At 42.1% G+C, this 21,764-nt stretch overlaps 1 protein-coding gene across 1 annotated transcript in view; it reads right to left on the minus strand.

Annotated features, from left to right (window-relative positions):
• Positions 1–3,469: 3,469 nt before the first annotated feature.
• ryr2a (ryanodine receptor 2a (cardiac)) overlaps positions 3,470–21,764 on the minus strand; it is a 129,097-nt gene continuing 110,802 nt past the window's right edge. The window contains exons 83-95 of the mRNA XM_056244139.1: positions 17,925–18,005; positions 16,720–16,808; positions 14,789–14,917; positions 14,622–14,726; positions 14,457–14,538; positions 12,015–13,321; positions 9,356–9,429; positions 9,120–9,264; positions 8,932–9,018; positions 6,946–7,170; positions 5,426–5,556; positions 3,696–3,738; positions 3,470–3,607 (exon numbers count right to left, since the gene is read on the minus strand). Of these exons, the coding sequence (XP_056100114.1) occupies positions 3,470–3,607; positions 3,696–3,738; positions 5,426–5,556; positions 6,946–7,170; positions 8,932–9,018; positions 9,120–9,264; positions 9,356–9,429; positions 12,015–13,321; positions 14,457–14,538; positions 14,622–14,726; positions 14,789–14,917; positions 16,720–16,808; positions 17,925–18,005 (2,636 nt within the window). The remainder of the gene's footprint in view (positions 3,608–3,695; positions 3,739–5,425; positions 5,557–6,945; positions 7,171–8,931; positions 9,019–9,119; positions 9,265–9,355; positions 9,430–12,014; positions 13,322–14,456; positions 14,539–14,621; positions 14,727–14,788; positions 14,918–16,719; positions 16,809–17,924; positions 18,006–21,764) is intronic.

Below are 21,764 nucleotides of genomic sequence, written 5' to 3' on the forward strand. Positions count from 1 at the left end.
CACACACTTTTACGATGTTTTTGGGACTCAAACTGTTGGACAGCTAATTCAGAAAAAATACTTTCAAAATGTAAGACTTTATAAAGCCATGATAAGACTTTTTAATACTTTTTAAGGGTCTTAATTTTCCCAAAATTGATTTATCACCTTTTAATACTTTTCAAGACCCCGCGGATACCCTGGAAGAAGAGTTTCTAGTGTTCATGACATGTGACTCAATAAATCCTGATCTTGAACCAAATAAGCAAGCTGACATTCAGTGCAATCTGTGTCTTTTATTTAGAACACAAACAAATGCCATTTACGTCTTTTAGTTTGTCGAGAGATTTAAAGCGTCGTGTTTGAAGAGTGTGCATGTGTGAACAAGCTCGAGTGTGTGTGAACGAGCTCGAGTGTGTGTGAACGAGCTCTAGTGTGTGTGAACGAGCTCTAGTGTGTGTGAACGAGCTCTAGTGCGTGAGAACGAGCTCTAGTGTGTGTGAACGAGCTCTAGTGTGTGTGAACGAGCTCGAGTGTGTGAGAACGAGCTCTAGTGCGTGTGAACGAGCTCTAGTGTGTGTGAACGAGCTCTAGTGTGTGTGAACGAGCTCTAGTGTGTGTGAACGAGCTCTAGTGTGTGTGAACGAGCTCTAGTGTGTGTGAACGAGCTCTAGTGTGTGTGAACGAGCTCTAGTGTGTGTGAACGAGCTCTAGTGCGTGTGAACGAGCTCTAGTGCGTGTGAACGAGCTCTAGTGCGTGTGAACGAGCTCTAGTGTGTGTGAACGAGCTCTAGTGTGTGTGAACGAGCTCTAGTGTGTGTGAACGAGCTCTAGTGCGTGAGAACGAGCTCTAGTGCGTGAGAACGAGCTCTAGTGCGTGTGAACGAGCTCTAGTGCGTGAGAACGAGCTCTAGTGCGTGAGAACGAGCTCTAGTGTGTGTGTGAACGAGCTCTAGTGTGTGTGAACGAGCTCTAGTGTGTGAGAACGAGCTCTAGTGTGTGTGAACGAGCTCTAGTGTGTGTGAACGAGCTCTAGTGTGTGTGAACGAGCTCTAGTGTGTGTGAACGAGCTCTAGTGTGTGTGAACGAGCTCTAGTGCGTGAGAACGAGCTCTAGTGTGTGTGAACGAGCTCTAGTGCGTGAGAACGAGCTCTAGTGTGTGTGAACGAGCTCTAGTGTGTGTGAACGAGCTCTAGTGTGTGTGAACGAGCTCTAGTGCGTGAGAACGAGCTCTAGTGTGTGTGTGAACGAGCTCTAGTGTGTGTGTGAACGAGCTCTAGTGCGTGAGAACGAGCTCTAGTGTGTGTGAACGAGCTCTAGTGCGTGTGAACGAGCTCTAGTGTGTGTGTGAACGAGCTCTAGTGTGTGTGTGAACGAGCTCTAGTGTGTGTGAACGAGCTCTAGTGCGTGTGAACGAGCTCTAGTGCGTGTGAACGAGCTCTAGTGTGTGTGTGAACGAGCTCTAGTGTGTGTGTGAACGAGCTCTAGTGTGTGTGTGAACGAGCTCTAGTGTGTGTGAACGAGCTCTAGTGCGTGTGAACGAGCTCTAGTGTGTGTGAACGAGCTCTAGTGCGTGAGAACGAGCTCTAGTGTGTGTGAACGAGCTCTAGTGCGTGTGAACGAGCTCTAGTGTGTGTGTGAACGAGCTCTAGTGTGTGTGTGAACGAGCTCTAGTGTGTGTGAACGAGCTCTAGTGTGTGAGAACGAGCTCTAGTGTGTGTGAACGAGCTCTAGTGCGTGTGAACGAGCTCTAGTGTGTGTGTGAACGAGCTCTAGTGTGTGTGTGAACGAGCTCTAGTGTGTGTGAACGAGCTCTAGTGCGTGTGAACGAGCTCTAGTGCGTGAGAACGAGCTCTAGTGTGTGTGTGAACGAGCTCTAGTGCGTGAGAACGAGCTCTAGTGTGTGTGAACGAGCTCTAGTGTGTGTGTGAACGAGCTCTAGTGTGTGTGAACGAGCTCTAGTGTGTGTGAACGAGCTCTAGTGTGTGTGAACGAGCTCTAGTGCGTGAGAACGAGCTCTAGTGTGTGTGAACGAGCTCTAGTGTGTGTGAACGAGCTCTAGTGCGTGTGAACGAGCTCTAGTGTGTGTGTGAACGAGCTCTAGTGTGTGTGTGAACGAGCTCTAGTGTGTGTGAACGAGCTCTAGTGTGTGAGAACGAGCTCTAGTGTGTGTGAACGAGCTCTAGTGTGTGTGAACGAGCTCTAGTGCGTGAGAACGAGCTCTAGTGTGTGTGAACGAGCTCTAGTGTGTGTGAACGAGCTCTAGTGCGTGTGAACGAGCTCTAGTGTGTGTGTGAACGAGCTCTAGTGTGTGTGTGAACGAGCTCTAGTGTGTGTGAACGAGCTCTAGTGTGTGAGAACGAGCTCTAGTGTGTGTGAACGAGCTCTAGTGCGTGTGAACGAGCTCTAGTGTGTGTGTGAACGAGCTCTAGTGTGTGTGTGAACGAGCTCTAGTGTGTGTGAACGAGCTCTAGTGCGTGTGAACGAGCTCTAGTGCGTGAGAACGAGCTCTAGTGTGTGTGTGAACGAGCTCTAGTGCGTGAGAACGAGCTCTAGTGTGTGTGAACGAGCTCTAGTGTGTGTGTGAACGAGCTCTAGTGTGTGTGAACGAGCTCTAGTGTGTGTGAACGAGCTCTAGTGTGTGTGAACGAGCTCTAGTGCGTGAGAACGAGCTCTAGTGTGTGTGAACGAGCTCTAGTGCGTGTGAACGAGCTCTAGTGTGTGTGAACGAGCTCTAGTGCGTGTGAACGAGCTCTAGTGCGTGTGAACGAGCTCTAGTGCGTGTGAACGAGCTCTAGTGTGTGTGTGAACGAGCTCTAGTGTGTGTGTGAACGAGCTCTAGTGTGTGTGATCGAGCTCTAGTGTGTGAGAACGAGCTCTAGTGTGTGTGAACGAGCTCTAGTGCGTGTGAACGAGCTCTAGTGCGTGAGAACGAGCTCTAGTGCGTGAGAACGAGCTCTAGTGCGTGAGAACGAGCTCTAGTGTGTGTGAACGAGCTCTAGTGTGTGTGATCGAGCTCTAGTGTGTGAGAACGAGCTCTAGTGCGTGAGAACGAGCTCTAGTGCGTGTGAACGAGCTCTAGTGCGTGAGAACGAGCTCTAGTGCGTGAGAACGAGCTCTAGTGCGTGAGAACGAGCTCTAGTGTGTGTGAACGAGCTCTAGTGCGTGAGAACGAGTCTATGAGTGAATCTGAAGATAAAGCAAAATAACTGAGAAACACGAGAAATAGTCCTCAGGTGCATGTGTGTCACTTATAGCAAAACATCCAGCGTTAATGCGATCTCAAGCAGATTCATTAACAGTAGTTATTACTCCAACACGTGTGTGACGACATTAACCAACGCGGCTGAACGACCAGTTTCCGACAATACGGTTTCGGGGAACAGTCGTGACTCGCTAGCTGATTTCTTCAACGATGCATCGCACTGTGACAGTGAAGCAGGAGTTACGGCGCTGTACGAGAAACACACTCCAGAACGGTCAAACACACTCACACTGCGGCCAGTGAACTGTCTCTCTTTGGTTTCTTTTTCCCGTGAGCGTCACTGAAGTCCAGCGCGGCTTTATCCATCCCGAGCAGTTCACTGATCCGATCATGTCCATAAAACTCTCCATACTTATCCATCACCTACACACACACACGGTTCTTATGAGTCGTTTATCTTTCATGATAAACGAGTGTGTCTGTGTATCTGTGCAAACATCTCCACACTCACCTTCCGCTTCACAAATTTATCCCAGTAATTGTTTGGGAAGGACCTGAGAGACAGAGATGAAATCATCATTAGAGTCATAAACCACAAAGATCCTCATGACACAAACGCAGTGAGGATCGACATGTACAATCATATCCTGAAAACCAACCCTGAAGCTTCATCTGATCACATTAATATGACAAACGACTGAATGTTTCATTTGTCAGCTAAACCTTTTATTCCATTTTATAAACTTTTTATTTGATATTTTTCTTATTTGAATTAACTTTGTTTAGATTTATTATTATATGTATAATGTTTTATATTTAACATATAAAACATTTTATATTTTTATCATTTTATATGTTTTACATTTTCTATTTGTTTTGATTATTTTAATTTCTTCTATGTAAAGCACTTTGAATTACCATTGTTTATTAAATGTGCTATATAAATAAACTTGCCTTGCCTTTAACTTTTTTATATTTTTATTTAATACAGCATTAGTATTTCTATAGCAATCTCACAAACCTCCATTTGAGAAACCGTGATTTAAGTAATGTAATTATATTTAAATAAAAATGATATCTCCTTACTGTAAAATGAAAAATAGAATGGACATTTACTGTATTACTAATAGGGTTGGGAATTGTAGGCTCCCAGTCCCAGCGCTTTGCTCATGCAGTGCAAAGGAACCGCTTTCTGAACCGAAACTTATGAATTTCTCACGATTCCTTTTTTGTTTTTATAAAACAGAGCCGGTTCTCGATTCCCATCCCTAATTACTAATAATATAAACAATTTAAACATGGTTTTAAATAATGTATACGTACATTGGGTGAAGTTCCAAGCATGATAACCTAGATAATATAATTGCGGTGTCCATTCAACTAAGTAACCAACTAACTAAGTAACTAACTAAGTAAGTAACTAACTAACTAACTGACTGACTAACTAACTAACCAAATAACTAACTAACTAACTAACTGACTGACTAAATAACCAAATAACCAACAAACTAACTAAATGACTAACTGATTAACCAAATAATTAACTAACTAACCAACAAACCAAATAACTAACTAACTGACTAACTAACCAACTAACTAACTGACTAACTAACTAACTAACTAACTAACTGACCAAATAACTAACTGACTAACCAACCAAATAACCAACTAACTAACTGACTAACTAACCAAATAACTAACCAAATAACCAACTAACTAACTGACTAACTAACTAACCAACCAAATAACTAACTAACTAACTGACTAACCAAATAACTAACTAACTGACTAACCAAATAACTAACTAACTAACTAAATGACTAACTAATTAACTGACTGACTAACTAACTAACTAACTAACTGACTAACTAAATAACTAATTAATTAACTAACTGACTAACTAACTAACTGACTAACTAACCAAATAACTAATTAACTGACTAACTAACTAACTGACCAACTAAATAACTAATTAATTAACTAACTGAGTGACTGACTAACCAAATAACTAATTAATTAACTAACTGACTAACTAACTAACTGACTAACTAACCAAATAACTAACTAATTAACTAACTGACTAACATGTCACGTCATGTTTTGTTGTTCTGTAAAGTGATTCGATGACATTTCTCTCGTCATAATGACCGCCCTCCATCATTAGTATTTTTTATTTCATCCCCTCGCTCCCCTCGCTCCTGACTGAAAGTGTTGAGAACATGAGGCGGGTCTGCCACTCACTGTGTGTTGATGACCAGCCGGTCCCACTGGCCTTTAATATCGTCTTCAGAAGGCTGTTCAGTGATGTAGAGGCCGTCAAACTCCAGCTTTCTGGCCACCTCCTTCTCCCGCTTGAAGATCACCAGAGGAACCTTCAGGAGGAACACATATGAGCCGTATCAATCATCACAGCTCTGGTTTCTATTAGAGGATTTCAGAAATAATTGGAGCATTTATTAAAACCCAATTAGACTGACACTGCTGGGCATTTCATCGGTTATGTAAATCTGGCAGGTTTATTGTTTCAGTAACTGGATTTCATTAGAATTAATGAAACCTAAAATATGCTTTGGGAGAATAATATCAGCGTTTAAAATACTTTTTATGCCAGTGTTGTTTGTGTTGGTCATGTCATCTGTCAAACTCTACAATATTCTGCTGCAAACACAGGGATTTAGGAAGGGATGCACCGATACAAACATGGCCAATACAGATAACCGATAATTCTTTATATTTGATAGCCGATATATCGGCCGATAAATCTAAATCCAAATTTTTATATACATTTTGAGAGCCTGATTACAAAAACAAGTCTCATCATTAAAAGCCACATTCCAAACACACAATTATAATGTTCTTATTATAATTATTATGCAAATGTTGCACTGAACTGTATTTTCCTTTTTTGAAGTGATTTTAATCATATTTCAAGCAATTCAAACAGTGTGAACCGTGCGCATCTGAAGTGACTCAGATGAAGGAAATAATACATTATTCATCAGCTTTAATTTATCGGCCAAATCTTCTTATCGGGCCGATAACGATAACATTATAAATGATCATATATCGGCCGACGCTGATATGGTGGCCGATATATCGTGCATCCCTATTTTTAGGTGTATCATTGGCTGCTGTGAGCATGAAACTATCACTTTAGAAACCATTAATAAATACATAAATTTCAGCATTTAGGTTTGATGATGTTTCAGTTTACATTCATGGAGTAAATAATTCTGGTTCACTAGAGTAAAATCTGTTTTCTGAAGCGGTGGAGCAGCACTGATCCGCTGTCTTGTACCTTTAAAGGTGCAGTGTGTAATATTTAAGAGGATCTGTTGACAGAAATGCAATATCATATACATAACTATGTGTTCAGTGGTGTATAAAGACCTTACATAATGAACCGTTATGTGTTTATTAGCTTAGAATGAGCCATTTCTATCTACACGACATGTTTCTACGGTGGCCCTGAGCGGACAAAACGCGCTTGTTGTTCTTCGTGATAAGAAGCTGCTAAAGTCAGCGAATAAAACACTGACACAATGATGAACAAGTAACAGTAATATTCACAATAACATATCGTTTGAATGAATAATCAAGTAAACCTAATTTCTTAATTTATCTTTGTAAAGAAACCTCATTGTTTAACTGGCTACTCTGCGGTCTCAGACGATGACACCACTTCCTGTCGGCCACCGTAACTTCTGTTGGGTGCAGTTCACAACCCCACCACTAGATGCCGCTAAACCCCCACACTGCACCTTTAAGCAGTAGTAGCCGATGATGCAGAAGAAGGAGATGACGGTGTGCAGGACGGCTAGGATGCGCAGGGTGGGCTCCATGTATCCGCTGCTCTCCTCCAGCACGAAGTGCACAGCGACGGGCCGAGAGCCGGAGCCGTCCAGGGGGTTCCACCGCACGCTGGTGTCCGAGGACCCGCCGAACAGCACCTCCTTCCCCTCGCTCAGGGCCGACGACGTGGACACCTTCAGCAGGGACCAAACTAAAGCTCAGGGCCCTGGCAGAAACACCTGAAGCTTTTCCCTCGGGATTTCCCCTCAGCTAAGGGAAGGACTTAAGAGTGTTGCATTTAGTCCCTTAAACAGTTCTCTTAGGTAAGGGAAACTGTTAAGTGTTTTGAAAACCAGGTTTTGCCGTTACAAAATTTGATTGCCGCCATGGACACGTTATTTGTTAATAACAAGTTTCACAGAAAACAGCATAACATGGATAAGGAAAATTGGAAGGACCAGATGAGACAGAAACTCAAATTGATTGTTTACTCAAAATTGAAAATTCTGTCATCATACTAACCCTCATGTCGGTCTAAACCCATAAGACTTTCATTCATATTCAGATACAAATAAAGATATTTGTAATATTCGCTTATCATTTCTGTCCATTTATTGAAAGACATAAAAGTAATCCATATGATTTAGGCTGTTTCGGAAGCTCAAATGCTTGAGGTTTGTTCTTGCGCGTGTCGCACGCACGTTTGAGCTTCCGATAACCATATAAGATGTGCTTTATGTGTTTATATGTGAAAAAACGGCAAAATTTAAATTTGTTTATCATATAAAGCGGCCGATCGCGTCTCGTTAGAAGACTTGGATCAAACCTGCTCACTCCGTATAACACTTAAAATGAAGTTTTGCAAACTTTATGTTATACTTGACACTTGAACATGACGGTTAAGGGGCTTTATGCAACACTTATCGTTCTTTAAGAGATTACTTAAAGGGAAATAGATACTTAAGGGAAATTCTGAGGATGTACGACGTTTCCCCTCAAGTAACACTTAAGAGTTATTTTTTGCAACACTCTTAAGTTTAAGGGAAACCTAAGGGTGTCCTTAAAGGGAACATTACACTTAAAGGAGTAGTTCACTTTTTAAAAAACTTTTGCTGATAATCTACTCACCCCCATGTCATCCAAGATGTCCATGTCTTTCTTTCTTCAGTCGAAAAAGAAATTAATGTTTTTGATGAAAACATTCCAGGATTTTTCTCCATATAATGGACTTCAATGGTAGCCAAACGGTTCAAGGTCTAAATGACCGTTTCAGTGCAGCTTCAAAGGGCTTTAAACGATACCAGACGATGAATAAGGGTCTTATCTAGAGAAACGATCGGTCATTTCAAAAATAAATAAAAAAGTTAAAGTTTTATAGGCACAAATGCTCGCCTTGCGAACTCTCCTGTTCGAACTCGTTCATCAAAATGAACGAATCTTTTTTCGAGTCATTGACTCGTTCATCAAAATGAACGAATCTTTTTTCGAGTCATTGACTCGAAAAAAGATTCGTTCATTTTGATGAACGAGTTCGAACAGGAGAGTTCGGAAGGCGAGCATTTGTGCCTATAAAACTTTAACTTTTTTATTTATTTTTGAAATGACCGATCGTTTCTCTAGATAAGACCCTTATTCATCGTCTGGTATCGTTTAAAGCCCTTTGAAGCTGCACTGAAACGGTCATTTAGACCTTGAACCGTTTGGCTACCATTGAAGTCCATTATATGGAGAAAAATCCTGGAATGTTTTCATCAAAAACATTAATTTCTTTTCGACTGAAGAAAGAAAGACATGGACATCTTGGATGACATGGGGGTGAGTAGATTATCAGCAAAAGTTTTTTTAAAAGTGAACTAATCCTTTAAGGTGCTGTGTGCCACCGGGCACAGACACACAAACATTACAAACACTGGAAATAATTTGTGATGATGAATGTCGAAAGTAGTGAGAATTACCTTGTAAAACAGCAGAATGAAGTTGATTGCAAAGGCCACAAACAAAGCCAACATTCTCATGTTGTAGAAATTTCGTGCAAAATAGTTCTGCAGGAGAAGAGACAGAGACACCGTGTAAAGCACACGCTCAAATGACTTCCTCTGGTGTGGCATTATGGGACAGAAACGGGAGACGGCAGGGCTCTGACCAGCAGCTTGCGTTGGTAAGCGATGATCTTCTTCCAGAAGGCGGACTCCTGCAGATCCGGCTCGTCTGCTCTGGAGTAGTGCAGTCTCACCTTACGCTTCACCGCCTCGTCCTTCTTCTTCTGGGCTTTCTCACCGTTCTCCCTTCTTACACAGGGGACGAATCAGAACTCAGATGGCAAATATTATGATGACGACACAAACACAACAAACACATTTCCACGTCAGCAACACTTACTCGGCTTTCTCAGGCACTGATTTGGTCTCCTCCACAACTTCATTGTTGTCAGTTGAGGATGAAGAGCCCTTCGTCTGACAGAACCAACAGCGAACGAGTTAATAACCCAACAGACTCATGGCATTACTGATACGGATCTGTGACAAACGGTGATTGTGATTTCACCGAGTACAACATGTTCCTGGATAAACATCTTTGTGGAACAACATTTCAATCAACCAATCAGATTTGAGGGACAGGTTTATAGTGTATGTCAAGTTTAAAAGCAGGGTTAGGGTTAGAGTAAGGGTTGGGTTAGGGTTAGGGTAGGGTTAGGGTTAGGGTTAGGACTAGGGCAGTGCCGGTAAACTTGACATCCGCATCACCGGTCCACCAAAACACGTTTTTGTACATGAATGCTGTTTTACGTGATTATTATGAAGCACAAAGCTTTGTTTACAAAATAAATAATAGGTAAGCAAATAAATGTTACCTTCCAGCCATGGAAACATTTGGATTCGAGCCGAACGAGAGGTGAGCACATCAATTTAAGCTTTGTCGGCTTTGTATAATGTTTTGCGATCTGGTCACCCGATTATTTTAAATTTAACAATATTTCCTTGGACATTTATTTTTTTCCAAATCTTCACTCACATCTCACACATTTTCGCAGGGGATTATAATTCATCCTTTAGTTCGCTTTTAATTTGTCCTGCAGTGTTTTTTCTACTTTACCACAGTAAAATGTGAATATATTAGGCCTGATACCTTTATGCTTGCACATCAAATTCTATTCAACACAGTTTGTGCTTGTTATTATGGTAAGACACGTTAAGTTTATTTGTATAGCGCATTTCACACACGATTGGGATTTTAGTTTTGCTCTGGCAGCACAAAATCAAACATAGCCTAAATGTCTTGACACTGCGGAAGATAAAATTCGCTCTTCAGACCTTTTCAACACGGGTCAGTTGCTGGGAACATCAGGAGAAAATATGAAGATATTAGAAAAGAGAATGACTGTCCCACATCTCAAAGCGTCGAGCGGTGGCTATGTGACGCATATTTGTAATATAAAATGAATGTTTTTTAAATAACTCTTGTCTTTCTTCTATTATTTAGGTCCAATAATAGAAGTATTTAAGTATTCCAATATGTACTAATAATTATTTCTTAATGTTTTACAGGCTGTAGTGTGGTGTTTCACTGACGGAAGAGCTAAAATAAACACGCGTCTGTTACAAAATGAAGGTCAATAAAATCTGTTGATCCAGGAACACGTCTTACTTGGGAAAATCCCGTTTATGCACTAACACCATTAAATCGGTTACATGTCAAGCCCTGGGGTCTCATTTATAAAACTGTGTGTAGGATCCTTACTAAAAGTGTACGTGCGCCCGAAAGCCAAAAATGGCGTACGCTAAAAAATATTCAGACTTATAAAACCGTTCGTACGCCAGAACCTGCGCAGAATTCACTTTATAAATCTCAGTCAGCGGAAGATTGTGCGCACATGCGTCTCCTCCCCGAAATAACCATATATGGAGCTTACAACGCCTAGTTTTACTATGCATATCCTCATCTGCATATCATTTGCATATGATTATTCATCCACGTGATACCATGTTTAACGATACAAGATATTAGGAAAATATGAAATACGGAAGTGCTGTCACATTAGGCTACATTAATAAAAATCATAAGCCTATCCTTGCCTTGTTTTTGAATAAATAAATCAAATAGTGTAAAATACATTTCAGAGAAAGTTTCTCAATCTCACAGGCCAAATAGTATTTTTAATTTATTATATTTTTAATGGAAACAGATAGATCTTGTGCATTATTTGCACGAAACTATTTTCTCAGACAACTATTATCATGATAAGCAATTATGTATGTAAAACATTAAAACACAGAATGCCAGAGGAAAAGTGTTCAAAAGCATTGCATCCACAACAAATATTTCTATTTATTGAATATAAAAAAAATGTTGTAACTTCTCAGTAATGATTTCATGTAGTTTAAGTGTTTAACTCCATTAATGGGAATGGCATATTTCATCTAAATGTTTATATAAAAAGTAAAACATAGTTTAAATCATTATTTTATTTATTTAAAGTGTCATTGTGAACAAGCACTCTATTTATGATTATGACTCATAATAAAGATTTACAGTTTTACTTCATCTGCCGTTAGATAGGCTATATATGCGTCAGTTTCACTAAACGGCCCAACGCGCTCGCTGGCGCGGACATTTAAGAAGGGACGGATATTTGCTTCAAGTGATAGGCTTGGTGAGTGAAATTATATTTGTATTATCTTTCTGTATATGTATCATTTTCTTTAGATTTTCTGTCTAAAAGTGACCAAAAAGACATTTAACTCCAACTCACCATCTGTGTCGCCAATTCCCTTTGTCTCCAGAATGTGCGTACGCACGGCTCAAAGTTTGCTTAAAGGTGCACACATTCTCCCGTCAAGTTTGTTTTTTTATAGATCACAACCTTTGCGTGGAAACTGGCGTACGTACGTTTCCAGCCCCGTTTTGTGCGTACGCACGCTTTATAAATGAGACCCCTGGTTAGGAAATGTTTTCAGACAAGAATGTTGTTTCAGGATCAATAAAATCTGTTGATCCAGTAACACGTCTTACTTATGCACTAACAGCATTGCAGCGTTACCTGGAGTCGTCTGCGGAGCTCAGGCGAGGGTGTGTGTGGCTGTGGGACGGGCGTGTTGAGCAAATCCGTGATGCTGGCGTTTGGATTGTGAGGCATGAGTTTATACTGCCCTCCCTCTCTCTTCAGGTCTAGGCCGAATATATCGGAGAGGACGTCGGTGTCGTCTGTGGGCGCGGTCAGATCGGCCAGGTCTTCCTCAGGTGAGGATTTCTCGACGTGCTTCTTCTCGCCCTCCTCCATCTCGCCCCTCACGTCGTCTTGAGTCGGGTCGGGCATGTTGGCCAGGAGCTCCGACACCTTCATGGTCTTGGCGTTCTCCACCAGACTCCCTCCGAGGAAACTGTTATACGTGATCCTGAAGAATCCTCGAGCGACGCTGAAGGCGAAGTGCAGCAGACCCAGCAGAACCCTCCAATAGAAGGACACTAGCGTGGTCACCATGTCCTTCACCGTCATCTTCTTGGCTTTCTTCACCTGCTTCTTCAGGCTCTTCATGGACAGCACCTTCATCAGGAGCATCACGTTGTACCGTAGAGCGAAGAGAGCCGTTCGCACGGTGGTGACGGAGAAGAAGCCCATCTCGGGACTCTCCTCCTCGGGTTTCTCTCTATCGCTGTCCTCTTTGCTAGCCAAGCGCTCGGCGGCGTCGGACATCTGCGCCGCTAACTGCATCTCGAAGATCGTGTCTTCGCAGAAATTCACGAAGAGCTCCATTTTCTCCTTCTCACCACCTTCGTTCACCACGTCGAAGATGAACTGGCGTTTGGACTCCTTCACCTGTGGCTTCTCCCATTGGGTGCGACTGGACTCGCTAATCTCGAAGTACACGCGTTCGATGCGCTTAGCGCTGCCCATGATCTCGATTCGGCCCAGGTACGGCTGGAAATAGTTCAGCACGCTCTCGGCCAGCTCTAGGAAGGTCTGGAGGCGAGAGTCGTGAGGCATGTGCTCGGAGAGATTGGTTAAGAGAACGGCGACGTTGAAGCCGATGTCCTTCGCCGGCTCGTGGAAGCGTTCGACGAACTCTTCGTAGTCCAAGAGCTCGTTCTCATCCGTTTCCGCACAGGAGAGCAGGAACTCGGTCTCGGATTGGGTGTAATGTTTATGGCTCTCCATGGCCTTGTGGAAATCCCTCTTGGAGATGACGCCTTTGCCATCGGGGTCGTACTCTTTGAAGGCATCCGACGACGTCAGATCTTTCAGTTTGAGGAACATGTCAAAGAACTTCAGAATCATCTCCACGTTGTTTGAGGACTCCACCAACATGTCCACCATCTGCTTTCCAATGGTGCCATTCACAACATTCCCTAAAATGAAGGGAAGATGATTAGGGTAATTAATCTTCCTAGGGTGTGTTTCCCGTACAACGGCGTAACTCGCCGCTTAACTATCGTAGTGCGATAGAACGAACACGTCACAATATTTAGGACCAAAAATTCATACGCAGAATAAAGGGGCGGGGCCTGGTTGAGTTTGTTAGTAGTGTGTTAAACTGGCGGTTATGGTAAGGGGCGGGACATTTCCCAAACACACTCGAAGCGTTCGACCAATCACAACACACTGCTCCAGCCGACCAATCAGAGCACAGTGTGCTTTTCAGAAGGAGGGGCTTCATAGAGACAGGAACTAAACTGGAGTGTGTTTCCAGTATAACGCCGTAACTCCTGCTTCACTGTCACAGTGCGATGGATTGTTGAAGAAATCAGCTAGCGAGTCACGACTGTTCGCCGAAACCGTATTGTCGGAAACTAAACCCTAATGACATCACACACGTGTTGGAGTAATAACTACTGTTAATGAATCTGCTTGAGATCGCATTAACGCTGGATGTTTTGCTATAAGTGACACACATGCACCTGAGGACTATTTCTCGTGTTTCTCAGTTATTTTGCTTTATCTCCAGATTCACTCATAGACTCGTTCACACACACTAGAGCTCGTTCACACACACTCGAGCTCGTTCACACATGCGCACTCTTTAAACACGACGCTTTAAATCTCTCGACAAACTAAAAGACGTAAATGGCATTTGTTTGTGTTCTAAATAAAAGACACAGATTGCACTGAATGTCAGCTTGCTTATTTGGCTCAAGATCAGGATTTATTGAGTCACATGTCATGAACACTAGAAACTCTTCTTCTAACCGCAGCTCGAGATCTGTCGCTCACACACACACCTCTGCGATGCTGTCGCTCACACACACACCTCTGCGATGGTGTCGCTCACACACACACCTCTGCGATGCTGTCGCTCACACACACAACTCTGCGATGCTGTTTGCGAATGTTCGTTGTAACGATGGCTTTGGGAAACACCGGCTCGTCGAACTGCTGATAACAATGAAAACTTGTGACCATAGTTGGCTGGCGATGCTTTTGGGAAACGCACCCCTGGTCGTGAACATTACTAACTAATCATTCAATCAAACAATGTGAACTGACCCTCCAACATGGACAAGAGCATCACCACCATATCCTTCTGAAGATCCATGAGCTCCTTCAACAGCTCGATTTGGCTTGAATCCTGCAGCATAAATCACATCACAGTAAGTAAACTAGGGTTCTGCGTGTCAAGAAGGGTTATTGAGCATCAGTGTAGATGTTCACCTGAGACAGCTTCATCTGCATATGTGCAAACACGTGCAGGAAACCAACAACCGCGTCCCACAAGCGACTGTGGGCGAGACTCTGCTGATTCCCTGTGCAGGGGCCCTGAGAACACACACTGTTATTATTACCCGTCCACATCGAGGAAATCAAGAGGTCGACCGTACCTGAATGTACTCTGTGAGAGTGTTGAAGACTTGTTTGGCTACATTGATTGCTTTGGAGAAATTCCGTTGGCCCTGTTCATCGATGACGTCTTTCCCAGAATAGAACCAGTAGAAATCACTGATGGACTCCTGAGGACGCAGAGCACACGCGCGTCAGATGTGTGATAGCATAACGCGCGCGCGCGTCAGATGTGTGTTAGCATAGCGCAAGCGCGTCAGATGTGTGTTAGCATAGCGCACGCGCGTCAGATGTGTGTTAGCATAGCGCACGCGCGTCAGATGTGTGTTAGCATAGCGCACGCGCGTCAGATGTGTGTTAGCATAGCGCACGCGCGTCAGATGTGTGTTAGCATAGCGCACGCGCGTCAGATGTGTGTTAGCATAGCGCACGTGCGTCAGATGTGTGTTAGCATAACGCACGCACGTCAGATGTGTGTTAGCATAGCGCAAGCGCGTCAGATGTGTGTTAGCATAACGCACGCGCGTCAGATGTGTGTTAGCATAGCGCACGTGCCTCAGATGTGTGTTAGCATAGCGCACGCGCGTCAGATGTGTGTTAGCATAGCGAGCGCGCGTCAGATGTGTGTTAGCATAAAAATTCCATTGGCCCTGTTCATCGATGACGTCTTTCCCAGAATAGAACCAGTAGAAATCACTGATGGACTCCTGAGGACGCAGAGCACACGCGCGTCAGATGTGTGTTAGCATAGCGCAAGCGCGTCAGATGTGTGTTAGCATAACGCACGCGCGTCAGATGTGTGTTAGCATAGCGCACGTGCCTCAGATGTGTGTTAGCATAGCGCACGCGCGTCAGATGTGTGTTAGCATAGCGAGCGCGCGTCAGATGTGTGTTAGCATAAAAATTCCATTGGCCCTGTTCATCGATGACGTCTTTCCCAGAATAGAACCAGTAGAAATCACTGATGGACTCCTGAGGACGCAGAGCACACGCGCGTCAGATGTGTGTTAGCATAGCGCAAGCGCGTCAGATGTGTGTTAGCATAGCGCACGCGCGTCAGATGTGTGTTAGCATAGCGCACGCGCGTCAGATGTGTGTTAGCATAGCGCACGCGCGTCAGATGTGTGTTAGCATGACAAACGCGCGTCAGATGTGTGTTAGCATAACGCACGCGCGTCAGATGTGTGTTAGCATAACGCACGCGCGTCAGATGTGTGTTAGCATAACGCACGCGCGTCAGATGTGTGTTAGCATAACGCACGCACGTCAGATGTGTGTTAGCAAAGCTCAAGCGCGTCAGATGTGTGTTAGCATAACGCACGCGTGTCAGATGTGTGTTAGCATAACGCACGTGCCTCAGATGTGTGTTAGCATAGCGCACGCGCGTCAGATGTGTGTTAGCATAGCGAGCGCGCGTCAGATGTGTGTTAGCATAAAAATTCCGTTGGCCCTGTTCATCGATGACGTCTTTCCCAGAATAGAACCAGTAGAAATCACTGATGGACTCCTGAGGACGCAGAGCACACGCGCGTCAGATGTGTGATAGCATAACGCGCGCGTGCGCGTCAGATGTGTGTTAGCATAGCGCAAGCGCGTCAGATGTGTGTTAGCATAGCGCAAGCGCGTCAGATGTGTGTTAGCATAGCGCACGCGCGTCAGATGTGTGTTAGCATAGCGCACGCGCGTCAGATGTGTGTTAGCATTGCGCACGCGCGTCAGATGTGTGTTAGCATAGCGCACGCGCGTCAGATGTGTGTTAGCATAGCGCACGCGCGTCAGATGTGTGTTAGCATAGCGCACGCGCGTCAGATGTGTGTTAGCATAACGCACGCACGACAGATGTGTGTTAGCATAACGCACGCGCGTCAGATGTGTGTTAGCATAGCGCACGCGCGTCAGATGTGTTAGCATAGCGCACGTGCGTCAGATGTGTGTTATCAGAACGTGACGTGTTCACGGAGGAAGCGCTCACCTGGACTCGGAGCAGGTAATCCACCGTAGATATGATGATGTTGACCGTTGTGTTGTTACCCGTCTGCGTCCGCAGGTAGTTCTGAAAATCTGATGTATGGACACACAATTATTGTCATTAACTGTTATCTAAAAGGCAAAGCAACATCATACTGTGCATGAAGGACGTAATGAGGCTCGGGATGATCACTTTAGGTCACCAAATCACTAAATGTGGCTACTAGTAGATATATAACGTACACCTTTCATGATCTAAGCAATTCCTGAGGGACAAAACCTTGCTCTATATTTTTTCATAATCGTTTTTTTGACTCAGAAATACATCATATTATGAAAGTAAAATGTTCACTATTGTTTACAGCAGAGGTTTTCAAACTGAGGGCTAGGGGTCTGGTTAAAAACAGTGTAAAAACTGTAACAATTGATTAAAATTAAACATTTATTAAAATAAATTAATAAATTGATGATAGAAAAATAAATACAATTTGTTGTAAATAAAAAATAAATAACAAAATAAAACTTTTGATTAAAATGAAACATTAGACATGATTTAAATAATATACATTTGATTCAAATAAATTGATAAAATTGGATTTAAGTAAATAAATAATATATCTAACAGTACAGTACTATGAGTAGAGGAGAATGCAGTTATGTAGCGCAACAGAAACTTAATAAATTAAACTTGATTGACATAAATTTGATTCAAATAAATACAAAATAAATGAAAATAACCAAAGTTTTATGTAAATAAACAAATACATTTGATTAAAATAAATAAATGTGACTTAAATAGAAATTATTTAAATAAATTATTTTGTAAAAAAAATTGATTAAAATAAATATAATTGATTAAAATAAATAAAAATTGATGTAAATAAATAATAAACAAAAACATTAAATTAAAATACAAATAATACAGTATAACTTAATTTTAAATAATTAATATTAAAATAAATAAATAAATAATAAATTTGACAAACAAAATGATTGAAATAGATCATTTAAATTAAATTATTAAATTATGCACACATAACATAATAGAAACTTAATATTTTCCAAATAATATTATATACATGTTTATAATATTAACTTTTCACTGTATTAATTTGGTCTTTATAAATGAAAATATATCATTGCCTTTTAAACTAGAGGATCCATGAGGATGATCATATGTGAAGCACACACACACACACACACACACACCTGAGTTGTGTCCCTCACACAGCAGCTGGAGGAAGCGGAACAGGTCACAGGTGAACTCGTCGTCTTGCATGACCTTCTCACCTGCGCGCAGCAGAGTCACACACACACACGTTAGAGCCGAGTGAACACACTGACTGCGTATGAGCTCGGGTCCTCAGACGTCTGGGGTCAGAGGTCACAGGTCAGATCCCTAGAGCCGCATCAGGGGATTTACAGCAGAATCTGAACCGCCTCATGTTTGCATCAGGGATTTTGTATTGTGTATTACTGTGGAGTCATCTCATTCTCAGAGGACTAAAGATGACATGCAATAACAATATATCATGTTTATATTCTGCCGGGATCCTGAATATAAAGCACTGCAGATCTGCCGGTGTGTCTGATCCCTGAGACGTCTGCAGACCGAGAGCATGAGGAGCATGATGGGAACGCTTCTGTCACAGTATTTGAGGAAGAGCCACTGTGCTCTGAACACCAGTGTCACACTATACAATAACCTCCAGAAACACACACAGAAATGTGGTTCTCACAAGCCAACCTGAAAGTGCTTGAGCTTTCCTTCAGTTGCGTACCTGAGGGACTCTGTTCACAAACCTAGTGAGCTCCCTACATAGACAGCATGATAAGATGAAAGGAAGATGGCATTATTGTGTGTGCTTAGCATTGCATCTTGAAAAATATTGTAAAATAATACAAATATTCCTCTAAAATCAAAATGCATGTGTCGTTCACAGATAACGCAAGCTCAGAAAGCCGTAGGAAATGTTCATTATTAATTAATCACTGAAACATGGTACAGTCTTGCTGTCTATGCAGAAGGCTCAGTTTGAGCTGTGTAACAGAGCATGTGAGATGAAACGAAGCGGTTTACGTGTTCAGATCGGAGGACAAGCGCACTTTCAGCTGAGCGTCAGTGAGGAGCAACCAGGAACTCCACAACCAGGAGATTACTCTGAATGCAGCATGCAGATACAAAACCACACCACTGCTATGCATTTACTGCACATTATGATCAGAATACATGTAAATACACAATATGAAATATCACAGGTATCTGTGGTTCGGTTAGACTTCCTCTGGTCCATCATTCCCACCAGCGTTAAACCGTCAAACTGAACGATGACGAAACCAGTCAACAGAAATGCAGATGGATGATACGAGAGAAAACACGACACTGGTCTCCAGAAAACATAAACAATCACTCTGAAAATATCAGAAACAGCCTGACCAGAAACACAAGAGGACAGGGGGAGAAACAGCAGGACCGACAGCACACGACACCGACTGAACATCTCAGACCATCAGTGAGGAAGAGGAAGAGACCACCATCATCATCATCATCCTCTCAGACCACAGAGACACACACACACACACTCCTAACCAAACACCCAGCCGCTGCGCCACTGAGAGCAGGAGGGGGAGGAGCTTGCAGACTACAGCTCCGCCCACAGAGACGCACGGCTGCTTCTGATAGGCTGAGACGATCTGTGGGTGTTTCTGCAACTACTGCCACTGAGGTCACCAACACATCGTCTACTTTTACTACTGTCCAGATGTGTGTATAGATTTAATTGTTTATCCCAGACTTTAAAATATATAGAAAATATCATAAAAAGATTACTCTAAAACAATAAAAATATTACCCTAAAATTATAAGAAATATTCCTCTTAAATAATAAAAAATAGTCCTTTAAAATAATAAAACAAAATTCTGCAAAAATAATAAAAATGATGACTATGAAATAAGGAAAAGTATTTAAAACCAAATTACTATAAAAATGCTCTAAAATAATAAAATATCCCCCCTAATATAATAAAAATATAACATGTAAAAAATAAAAAAACATTACTCCAAAACAAAATAAATATTCCTCTAAAATAATACAAATATTCCTCTATAATCACAATCTAATTTAATTCTGTCAAAAAAAAAAAAAGTGAATAGTGTGAAAGCATTTCTTCATTTTATTTAAGCTATAAAGTGCTAGCTATTAGCTAAGTTAGCCTAAGACAGAGTCTTAGCCTAAGTCATTTTATTCAACAAATATTTAAAATGGCATTTCCACCAGAGAATGGATGATGATTTTGAGATGTGATGATACGACATTTGTTCATGATGACAGAATTCTCCTGCGATCACGTCTGTCGACTAATAAAATAACTGTAAAAAGTTGAATTTCTCAAATGTGCTCATAGTTGAAGAAACACCCTTAAATATGAGCTAGCTTTACATGTCAACGCTGCCGTTTTCCGTTATCGGTGAACATCTATCGGTCAAAACGAGTGTCGGCGTCTCTGACGAAACAGAAGAGAACCTGCGAGCGAAGCCAGCGCGTGATTGGCTAGCGCTCCGGCGGGGGCGGGGCTTGTGACGGTAACGCAGGGCAGAGGGAAGGTGTTGGGCTCAGGGTCACACACAGCGAAACCACAGCGAAACGGCAGAAGGCATAATTACCACGCTCATGAGTGATGACTGAGAAAGGGGAAGACGAAGGTACGTTAACCCAAAGAAAAGAAGAAGAAGAAAAAAAAGGAAAGAAAAAAGTGAGAGGTCATACAGGTCACAAGGTCAGTCGTTGTTGACTTTGGATTCAATCAGCACAGTTCTGACCAATCACACGATCCGATTTAACACTAACACGAGTCTACCCAGGCGTGACAACCGGTTTATCTGTCCGCACTGATCACAGCCAATCAGAACACACCACCGTTACACGAGGACCAATGAGAGACAGAGACAGAAACCGAGCGGTCGACGGCGCCTGGTTAGGCCTAGTTTAGCACATAACCAGCAGTGTTCACCTTAACGGACCGGTGTGATGAAAGCGTGTCTGACTTCAGCAGAAAGGATGCTGATTGAATCCAAACCTGAGTGAATAAAGTGCAGAACTGCTTAGAGAGGGTAGAATGAGAAACAAAGGCCAAATTCAGAGAGAAATAAAGAATCAGAGAGAGAGAAACACTTGTGCAGGTTAAAGGAATAGTGCAGGCGAACATGAACCGTCTGTCGTTCGTGTCAGTTCAAACCAGCAGGAGCTTCTCTAATCTGTGGAATATGAATCAACATGATTCGCACAATATTCATGATCCTCTGAAAGAACATGATTCTGTTGAGCTCTAAACACATGCTCATGCAAAGGGGATATTTTAATCAGGTTTTATCTCCTTTTTGGTCTCTCTCTCATATGTATTTATAAACGTTCAAACGTTTGGGGTCATTCATTTTTTTTTTTTAAAGAAATCAATACTTTTATTCTTCAAGGACGCATTTAATTAACCAAAAGTGGCAGTAAAGACATTTATAATGTTACAAAATATTCTATTTCAAATAAATGCTGAACTTTCTATTCTTAAAAAAAATCCTGAAAAAACAATATATGACGGTTTCCACAAAAATATGACCTGTTTTCAGCATAGATAATAATCAGATCCTCATATTAGAGTGATTTCTGAAGGATCATGTGACACTGAAGACTGGAGTAATGATGCTCAAATTCAGCTTTGATCACAGGAATAAATGACACTTTACTGTATATTCACATAGAGAACAGCTGATTTACACTGGAGTAATGTGTCACTGTTTTACTGTATTTTTGATCAAATAAAAGCAGGCTCTGTGAGCAGTGTGTATGAGCACTATATATAGTATGTAAAGAGCTGCCTGAAGATGTTTTGTGTGTTCCACTGAAAAAAGAAACTCTTGCTGGTTTGGAGTGACGTGACGGTGAGTTCATTTCTGGGTGAACTATCCCTTTAAAAGTCATGTTACAACACAGCAAACATAAAGAAACCTGAAAAAGAACTCAAGGAATATAAAACTCATGCTTTGAGACTCAAATG

The sequence above is a fragment of the Rhinichthys klamathensis genome, unplaced genomic scaffold, assembly GCF_029890125.1.
Source record: "Rhinichthys klamathensis goyatoka isolate OS25496 unplaced genomic scaffold, OSU_Roscu_1.1 h1tg000927l_1, whole genome shotgun sequence".
Lineage (NCBI taxonomy): Eukaryota > Metazoa > Chordata > Actinopteri > Cypriniformes > Leuciscidae > Rhinichthys > Rhinichthys klamathensis.